The sequence below is a fragment of the Chelonia mydas genome, chromosome 25, assembly GCF_015237465.2.
Source record: "Chelonia mydas isolate rCheMyd1 chromosome 25, rCheMyd1.pri.v2, whole genome shotgun sequence".
Lineage (NCBI taxonomy): Eukaryota > Metazoa > Chordata > Testudines > Cheloniidae > Chelonia > Chelonia mydas.
The window spans coordinates 13115209-13124323 of NC_057858.1; the positions used below are offsets into that span (position 1 = coordinate 13115209).

A 9115-nucleotide genomic window follows, 5' to 3' on the forward strand; every position below is an offset into this window, starting at 1 on the left:
CTGGGTCTGTCACATCTGAGAGCAAGGGTTTGTCTGCCCTAGTCGGCAGAGCCCCCGAGTGTGGATGCAGCCTAGGCTGGCTGAAGGAGTTTTTCTGTCGGTGTAAGAAGCCCATCTCGCCGGACAAGATTAACTACACTGACAGAGGCCCTCTTCCGTCAGCACAGCTGTGTGTACACTGGGGTTTGTCCCCACCCCGACGGACGTAGTCATGCCGGCAGACTTTTCAGTGTGGACCATGCCTCAGGCCAAGTCTGCACTAAAAAGTGAGGTCGACCCAGCGACATCACTGTGGAGGGTGAAAAATCCACAAGCGCTGAGAGACATCGTTAAGCCGAGCGAACCCCTGCAAAGCCTCCTGTTGACCTAGCTCCTGCCCCTCCGGTCGCTGTGGTGAGTGCTACAGCTGCAGTGTTTCTAGCGAAGGCATCGCTTGGGGTTTGATACGAGATGCCTGTCCCCGAGCACCGGCTACGCTGGAAGGCATGTTTTTCTTTGGGTTTTGCCATGGCACCCAGGAGCCCCAGTCATGGCCCAGGCTCCCACTGCGCTAGGGGCTGTACAAACACCGAACAAACGCTCCCTGCCCGCAACGGGTATTGACCACAAGCTGAAGTTTATGGCTGTATGCAAATGAGCCTGTGGAATCATGTACATACAATGGTGCCTATGGAGCTGGGAAGAATTTGGTAGCCGGCCGTGTTGTGGTGGGGAGAGGATTTGGGGCTAGCTGCAAATTTGAGAAAATTTGCATGTCGCAGATATGCAAATAGGCATGCAAATTTTGATGCGCCACGAGGGCAGGTCTGTGCATGGCGGGGGTGATTGGAGAGCACAAGGCTCGGGGGCGGGGCTGAGTTTGCCACTGGCGGATGGACCCCAGTGCAGGTTGGGAGGCCCAGGAAACTACATCTCCCAGCAGCCCTAGCGCTGGCGGCGCCCAGGCCACTTCCGGGTTGCGGGGGGGAAAGGCAGGTCGCGGTGAGCAGCGACGGGCCGGGCCAGGGGGGCCGGACGGGGGGAGCGAGGGGGGAAGTGGGGTGGGCTGGTGGGGACCGGGCTGTGGGAGCGGGGTGGGTTGGGGGGACCTGGCCTGGGGGGGACCGGGCTGTGGGGGGAGCGATGGGGGGGAGCGATGGGGACACCGGGGTGGGCTGGGGGGAGCGATGGGGGGAACCAGGCTGGGGGGAACCAGGCCGGGGGGGGAGCGATGGGGGGGGACCGGGCTGTGGGGGAAGCGATGGGGGGAACCAGGCTGGGGGGGACCGGGCTGTGGGGGGAGCGAGGGGGAGGAGCGAGGGGGGGACCGGGGTGGGTTGGGGGGGACCTGGCCGGGGGGGGAGCGATGGGGACACCGGGGTGGGCTGGGGGGAGCGATGGGAGGAACCAGGCTGGGGGGGACCGGGCTGTGGGGGGAGCAATGGGGGGGGACCGGGCTGTGGGGGGAGCGATGGGGGGGTGGGCTGGGGGGAGCGATGGGGGGCCCAGGCTGACTGACTTGGATGCTGGGGACCCCTACCCAAAGGCCAGATCCCGGTGCCCTCCCAGCACCAAGCCATAGGGAGGGGAGGTGGGAAAGGCCCGCCAGGCCCCGTCTAGCCCACTCCGGCCGCTGCCGGCCAGTGGAGGGCTGTACGCAGGGTTGTCCGTGCAGCATCCCTGCACCGAGCCGCTTATCTCCCTCTGCCTGAACCAGGGAGCCCTGTGCTGCATCCAAGCTGGAGTCGCCTGTGGAGCGCAGCACCCTGATGGACACCTCGGAGCCCGGGAGCGCCGCCGAGGAGGAGGAGGAGAAGGCGACGGAGCAGAGGCCCAGAACCCGCTCCAACCCGGAGGGGGCCGAGGACCGGGCCCTGAGCGCGCAGGCCAGCGTGGGGAACCGCAGCGAGGGGGAAGGAGAGGCGGCCAGTGCCGATGACAGCCCACAGAGCGCTGCCACGCCCAACGGCAAAGACTGGCAGGTCCCGGCCCAGCCCACGGAGTTCCAGGTCAAGACACCCAGGGTGAACTGCCCTGAGAAAGTGGTGAGTGCCAGAGTCCCGCTCCTGGCCCGCCACCCGTTGGGTGGATCTCCTGCATTCTCTGCCAAGGCCCTTCTGGCTGGGGAGAGTCCGCGCCCAGGTCACTGAGCCAAATGGCCCGATTTAACCCTGCACCATTCTTTTGGCCATGTGTGTGTTTAAACGTTGCCACTCAGCTGGGCACTGGGGACTAGTGGTCAATGTAAAGCCGAAGCTCCCAGTGTGATGGGCTCATGAATGATGTGAGATGCTAATGCTGCTGTTTTCTTTAATGCAGATCATCTGCTTAGACCTCTCTGAGGAAATGTCTCTGCCCAAACTAGAATCCTTTAATGGGTGAGCAGCTGCTGTCTATCGGTCAGTGTTTTGTGAATGCCGTTAATGCAGTCTAGCAGACAGGGCACCGGCCTGGGAGCCAGGAGATCTGAGTTCCGTTCCCACCTTTGCTACTGACTCCCTGGGCAAATTGCTTCCCTTCTCTGTGCCTCGGTTTCCCCACTTGTGAAATGGGGCTAATGATGCTGACCCTCCTATTGTAAAGTACTTGGAGGTCTATGGATGACAAGGCCTCATGGGGATGGTGAGGAAAGACATGTGCGATGGCGGGGTCCAGGTGTCAGGCCGATGTTCAAAGCATCAGACAGTGCAGCCCGGAAAATAGGGAGGGAGTGATGTTACAGTGAGCCAGAGGGGAAAGGCAAAGAGGTTTGAGACTCAGTTCGGATCAGGGGGCTGGCACTCCCTCAACCTCCCCTTAAGGATGTGATGCATGGATGCTGGGAGAGGAGGGGGATGGGAAGGTGTTAGACAGCTGCTGACCTTGGCATGCTCTCTCGCTTGTTCTGTAGATCCAAAACCAATGCCCTGAACATCTCCCAGAAGATGATTGAGATGTTTGTGAGGACAAAGCACAAAATCGACAAATGCCATGAGTTCGCTCTGGTGGTGGTGAACAATGATGCCACCTGGGTGAGTGAGACCCCCGCAGGCCTGGCACTTTCCTTTTGGATACCGAGGAGCAGCCAGGCTGCAGCTGTCCAAGCAGCTATCTAGTCGGGTTTTCTACTTCTGATGTAGGTGTTTGTGGTACCCCAGTCCTAGCGGTGAGGTCTTCTGGGAAAAACAGGAGGCAAGCCCCAAATTCCTAACTTGTAGAAGAAGTAGAAAAAATTGAAAAGTGATCTCAAAACCCCCTGGCAGGGCTTCTTTATCCATCACAGAAAATACCCGGGGGCAAGCCTTGGGTGTCATCTTTTCAGATCACCTTTAATAGCCTCTCTCACAACAGGACCTAGGGAACCCTTTGTGAAACTGGGGATCCCAGTGTGCTAAGCACTGCACAGATACATTTCTCCTCACACCACCATCCTGGTGTGATTCCAGAGGGAGTCTCTGTCAGTTTCCTTTAACATCTCCTGTCTTGTCTCTTAGCTCTCCGGTTTCACCTCTGACCCCAGAGAAGTGTGCAGCTGTTTGTATGACCTGGAAACCGTGGTCTGCAAGTCGTTCAGTATCCTTTGATGGGGGGTGGGGATTGGGGTCTGTGCTGTAGGTGGATGGGACTGAGATCCTTCTTGCCTTCCAATCCCACAGCGCCGCTAGTCGCCCGTGAACACAGTGACATTGGTCTTCAAAACAGGGCTTGTGAGCCCTGCAGCCGCGGAGTCTTTTGACAATGTGCACATGCAGATTCTCCCCTTCTCAGCCCCCTGACTGTCTAGAAACCTTAGAGCCCAACTCAGGCCTGATGTCAGGAACTTCCCAGATCCTGAGAGAGTGAATCCTATTCTGGGAACAAAGGACTGTGTTGTAACGGATATATTTCATAAAGTGTGTATCTGATCTGGGGGATCCTTTGATATTTCTGAGTTGCAGCCATGTTAGTCTGTATCAGCAAAAAGAACGAGGAGTACTTGTGGCACCTTAGAGACTAACAAATTTATTTGGGAATATGAAATGGGTTTTAGCCCACGAAAGTTTATGCCCAAATATATTTCTGTTATCTGCTGTTTTGCCAGAAGATGGCAGCAGGTCCCAGTGTAAGTGAGTGCTGCCTGTAGGGAACAAATGCAGAGAGATCACAGACATCTCTCCTGGTGTGGTGTCTCAGCTGAGTTTGGCTGGCATTTTCCTAGAGCAGGGGACTGCAGAGTCAGTGCTGATGCACCAGCTAGGAAGGATGATGCACTGGTTAGGGGCACTGTCCTGGGTCTCTGAAGACCTGGGCTCAGTTCTCTGCTCTGCCATAGACACACTGGCAAATCACTCCTTTCTGTGCCTTGATTCCCCACCTGTCCCATGGGACTAGTAGCCCTGCCCTGGGAGGATAAATACATTAAAGGTTATGAGATGCTCACCTATTATGGTAGCACGTCGCCTAGGATAGATGGAAAACTTAGCATTTTATTTGGGAATACTCTGCATGCCCTCCTAAATACGTGTAGATGTTCCAACCTGTCCCCACACCCTCTAGTGTGTGACCGATCAGAAATGTATGATTGCTTATCACTTACAGTAGCTCCCAGAGGTCCCCCCAGCTCAGGCCCCATGGTGCTAGGTGTTACGCAAACCAAGTGCCATGCCAAGTGACCCCCAACAAGCTCACCAGCTAAAAACACCTAATAGCATCTGGAAGGGCCGTGTGTGTGTAAGGACCAGTCCTTATCTCTCGGACCTTAGATCTCGAAGGCCTCTTCAATCTCATGTAAGTTTGCTGCTCCGTGGAAGGCAGAAATTGCAAATTTTGCTTTTATAGTTGCATTGCCCCTTTGGTCTGAGCGGTTTAGCCAATGTCCAGGGCCTTGTTTCCATTAGGATGAGAAATCAGTTATACGAATCAGGTCTCGTTCTTGGTGTATTCTTGCTGAAGGAACAAAATATGGACACCATGTAGAATCAAGTATGTGGGTTTATTACGCACAGTGCTGGCGGAGTGTCACCTTGCTTATTAGGCTCAGAGACACTGCCAAGCAATTGATTACAATGGATTATATGGATTTTCCATGGGCGGAGGGAAATGATGGGGTTGGCACTCCCAAACCGCTGGATAGGTCTAGCAGCAAGACAAGATAAGCACAGTAGCCAATGGTCAAAAGGTTACATAATGTCTCCGCCCATGGTTTCAGGTTAACACATGACACTTAATTAGTACACAGGTGTTTTCCTTTAAACAATATATAGAGTGTGTTAGTATAAAATATATATGTTGAATTCTGATTTGGGATCCATAGGAATGAAGTCGCTCCCCTGATTGTCCGACAGGTACACACCTAGGACAAGCAACAGGACAAATGAAAAGTATATAGCAATAAAGACTGTCTTTTAGTTGTTCATTTGTGTTTCTAAGGCAGGCACTGGCAATGGCTTGGAGGAGAGGTGCACATCTGTGAGAGGGAGGATATCATATCTCATACTGATATGTCTGAACCTCTTCCATAAACTCAAGGCTGGTGTGTAGGAAGGCACCTCTTCTACAGAAGAAACAGGGCCCCTTTTATTCCTTTGGTCTGTTTGCAACTTTGAGATAAAGCCCTCAATTATAATTTCCACCTGGCTTCTTGCTGACCAAGCTTATCTGAGCAAAAAGCAAGGTTGTCCTTTGTTCGTTCTGCTTCTTCGCTAATATTGTTCACTCTTTGCTAGGCCTCTGTCTTCTTGACCAAACTCTGGATTTTGGGCCTGTAAAAAGAGCTGACACAGTCTATATATCAGGTTGTAACAAACAGCATCTGGATTTTAGCCCTTCACTTGCTTATTTAAAAAAAAAAAAAAAGTCCTGTTTCCCTGAACACAGTAGAAACAAACAGCAGCAGGGAGCTTCTTTGCTGAGAGATCCCCGGGTCTGCCACTCCAGCGAGCTCTGTGCCCAAGAAACTCTCTTTCTGCTTCCTGTCAGGGTCCTGCTCAGAATTCCTCCTGCTGGGCTTCTCCAAAACACACAGGCTGCAACTGATGTCCTAGCCCTTGTATCTGCAACCAGGGAAACCCCTCAGACCATGCAGCTTAGCTCTGATCTTATGCCCCATTATCTGCAGCTGTTTTTATTGCATGTTGTTTGCTCTTTCTGTAGAACCTGAAAGCAGGCGCTTGGCCCATTGGCTTTAACAGAGTCTATGATTATCTTTGGAGCCAAGATTCACCTGCTGGTAGCCATTGGCCCCTTCCAGCATAACTGTAGCTGTGTATGTGCTTATTTAGCAACCCAACCCAGCAGCTTCTCGAGCGCATGTGGTGGTATTTCTGAACCGCGTTCTTTCTCTTTAATGGCACAGACAGCAAAAGATCGAGCTGCCGGTGACGGAAAATATCCAGACAATCCCGCCTCCCTATGTGGTCAGGACCATCCTGGTGTTTAGCCGGCCAGCCTGTCAGCCTCAGTTTTCCATGACAGAGCAGATGAAGGTAGGTGTTTCCTGGTTTTCCTACTCATTGGGCTGTCCTTGATGCTGCACTCCATGTCGTCCCAGACAGAAAGCAGCATTCCAGTGCTGCCAGATTACTGTCCAGTGGTGGCTGGCTGTCAGAGGTGCTGGGCACTTTCATTGGAACCAAGAACCTTTGTGAATCAGCCATAAACTCCTGCAGTTCTAAAGATCCAATGGTGCCTGCTGGGATCTGACCCCAAAGCCAAGTCTTCTCACGTGCTTGCTATGGGAGGGGCTGGATGGCTCAGGCCAGATAACAGGGAGTAGTTTGCATCCAGCCCAGGTCAGCAGCGATGGCCATAATGATGGCCTGTTTGGAATGAGCTTAATCTCGGCTTGGTTCCCAGCCGACTGGCAATCATGGCACAAAAGCCACCGCTGCAGCCACCATGAATCGGCCATGGAACCAAAGATTTAAGTGGACCAGAGACACCAATCTTGTCCTGAGAGATGAAGGGGTCCCATCGGGGGGTGGCGGGGGGTGTGTGAGGTAAAGTCCGGGTGCACTGCTCCTTGCTATACCCAAGGATCTCAAGCGCCGCATAGCTCAAGTTGGCACCTTTCAACCTTTCCCCCTGGCCGTTTACCCTGGGATTCTGCTTTGCCATGGAGCCTGCTAATCAGACTCTACAGTAAGAAGGAATGTTTTTTTTTTTTTTTTCCCCTCTTCTCTACAGAAAATGCTTCAGTGCCCTTATTTCTTTTTTGACGTGGTTTATATCCACAATGGTGCTGAGGAGAAAGAGGACGAGACAAGCTGGAAGGTGAGAGCCCTGTGGGATCCGTAGTGTGATCCACCCTCTCTTGTCTGAATCCTCCCCAATCCATCACACATTGCTTCGGGCACGGAGGAGGCTCTGGCATCCCTGTCTGTCCTGGGCTGTTTCTTGAACGTCCTCTCAGTGGTTAAGATCCATCGATATTTTTTTTTCCCTCCCTGAGTGCTGGTTGATGGAGACATTCTTTCAGTCGGTACCTTTTGCGTATTCCTCCAGCTGTCCAGTGGCGACGCCTGCCATGGCAGACACGCTGGCTCCATTCTTAGCCTGTGGCCCAGAGATTGCCATCTTCCTTTTCTGGGGAACGTTCGAGGTAAAAGCTTACGACATCAACTGAGGACAGAGCCAGTATTTGGGGGTGTCTCCATGTGTGTATCTGGACACGCTCTCTATTTTAATAATCTCTAGGACTAGGACTGCAACAGCTGAACAGTGTCTCGAGTCCAATGCTTATTATTAACATCTCAACTCCTGCCGTGGCCCTGGGTATTACAATGGTCTAGGCCTGTACACTGTTGCATACTTGTACTATAATATCTAGGCCCAACGGGGTTACACGTCCAGTTTAAACCTTTGTGCTGACTCTGATATTGACCTGTGGGATTGGTATTTCACTGGTAAATGGTCAGTTCAAACCCAGCCTCGGTTAGTACCATTCTTAGTGAGCAAGTGTTGGCATCCCAGTAGGCATCGGCTCGTGATCAGAGTGTACATTTCTAGTGCTGTCTGCCTGAGGATCACATCCGGGTGCTAATGAGTTAATGCTAATGAATTAAACCCCATGGCATCCCAGAGGTCAGACAGCATTATCACCCATTTAACTGATAAGGCAACTGAAGCCTGGCCCAGAGTGACTTGCTTAGAGTCCCAGAGTGGGTCAGTGGCAGAGCTGGGAATAAAAGCCAAGTCTCCTGACCCCAGCAGTGTGCTTTGGCCGGCCCTTGTCTCATACTCAATGCCTGATTGTAACTGAGCTGCTCTGTCCCTTTCCAGGAGATGTACACTTTTTTCAGCAACCTGGACACCAAAGGCACCAATTACAAATATGAAGTGTCTGTGACAGGCCCCGCCGTGGAGTTGCACAACTGCATGGCTAAGCTCCTAGCCCATCCCCTCCAGAGGCCCTTCCAGACGCACGCCTCCTACAGCCTGCTGGAGGAAGAAGAGCCAGCAGAAATTGAAGCCACGGTGTAATAAATGATCCTTCAAGTGCCCAGTTCTATCTACCAGTGTCGCAAAATTCAGGAGGCCACTTCTCGCTGCAAGGTGTCCTGTGCCCAGGGTACTGTTGAGCCAAAAGTCTGGAAACAGTTTTTTTTAGTTTAACTGCCCATAGAATTGCTGTCTCTGTCAGATCTCTAGGAAAAGTGTTCATCAAACCAACTCTCTTCATAAAGCTGCCTGTATGAATTGCCTTTAATATTTCGTTGTTGCCAGTTAAAAGGTCAGAACTTTGCATCACAAGATAAAGCTCGTAACAACGGCTTTAACTGGCTGGGTGATTTTCTGCCTCTCTGTGCATCCAAGGGTTTTACTGGCCAGACGTGTTTCGTTTTAAATAGTTGCAAAGAACACCCATGGGATTTTCCGTTACAGGTGTGCGTTTGCTGGGTTGGCAAGCTCTCGCCTATGTTAACTTCCACGCCTCGGTGCAGCCTGGGCTTTTGATTGGCCGCCCCCACCGGGACTAAGGGCCATGCTGGGTGTTTTATTGGGCACCCTAAGGGGTCGGCCGGTCTAGTGAAATGATGGTTTAAAGAAAAAGCTTTGCAACAATCTACCTTGAAGCCCAAGCCGGTGAATAAAAGGTTGAAAGGAAACTTTCAGCAAAAGGGTTTCTGGCTCCTTGTCTTGTTTTAAGCCCGGGTCCCTCCCCTGCTGCAGCCCCTGG

At 52.7% G+C, this 9115-nt stretch overlaps 1 protein-coding gene across 2 annotated transcripts; it reads left to right on the forward strand.

Annotated features, from left to right (window-relative positions):
• The first annotated feature begins 833 nt into the window (after positions 1-833).
• BABAM1 (BRISC and BRCA1 A complex member 1) lies at positions 834-9059 on the forward strand. 2 transcript variants are annotated; one of them, XM_037885818.2, is made up of 9 exons: positions 834-981; positions 1697-2024; positions 2299-2357; positions 2870-2990; positions 3453-3531; positions 4701-4725; positions 6293-6422; positions 7123-7209; positions 8218-9059. In XM_037885818.2, exons 2-9 carry the CDS (start codon positions 1749-1751, stop codon positions 8416-8418), a joined length of 978 nt encoding a protein of 325 aa, XP_037741746.1. In that variant the 5' UTR covers positions 834-981; positions 1697-1748; the 3' UTR covers positions 8419-9059. The 2 variants fall into 2 exon arrangements, with proteins under 2 accessions (XP_037741746.1, XP_043391816.1); XM_043535881.1 differs by having other exon boundaries at positions 871-971.
• Positions 9060-9115: the final 56 nt, after the last annotated feature.

Bases quoted from the DNA above. Each gene is read 5' to 3' on its own strand.
- BABAM1 (XM_037885818.2), top strand. From the start codon at position 1,749: ATGGACACCTCGGAGCCCGGGAGCGCCGCCGAGGAGGAGGAGGAGAAG. The intron at 3,532-4,700 runs GTATCCTTTGAT...CTCGGACCTTAG, and splicing joins CGTGGTCTGCAAGTCGTTCA to ATCTCGAAGGCCTCTTCAAT. The intron at 4,726-6,292 runs GTAAGTTTGCTG...TTAATGGCACAG, and splicing joins GAAGGCCTCTTCAATCTCAT to ACAGCAAAAGATCGAGCTGC.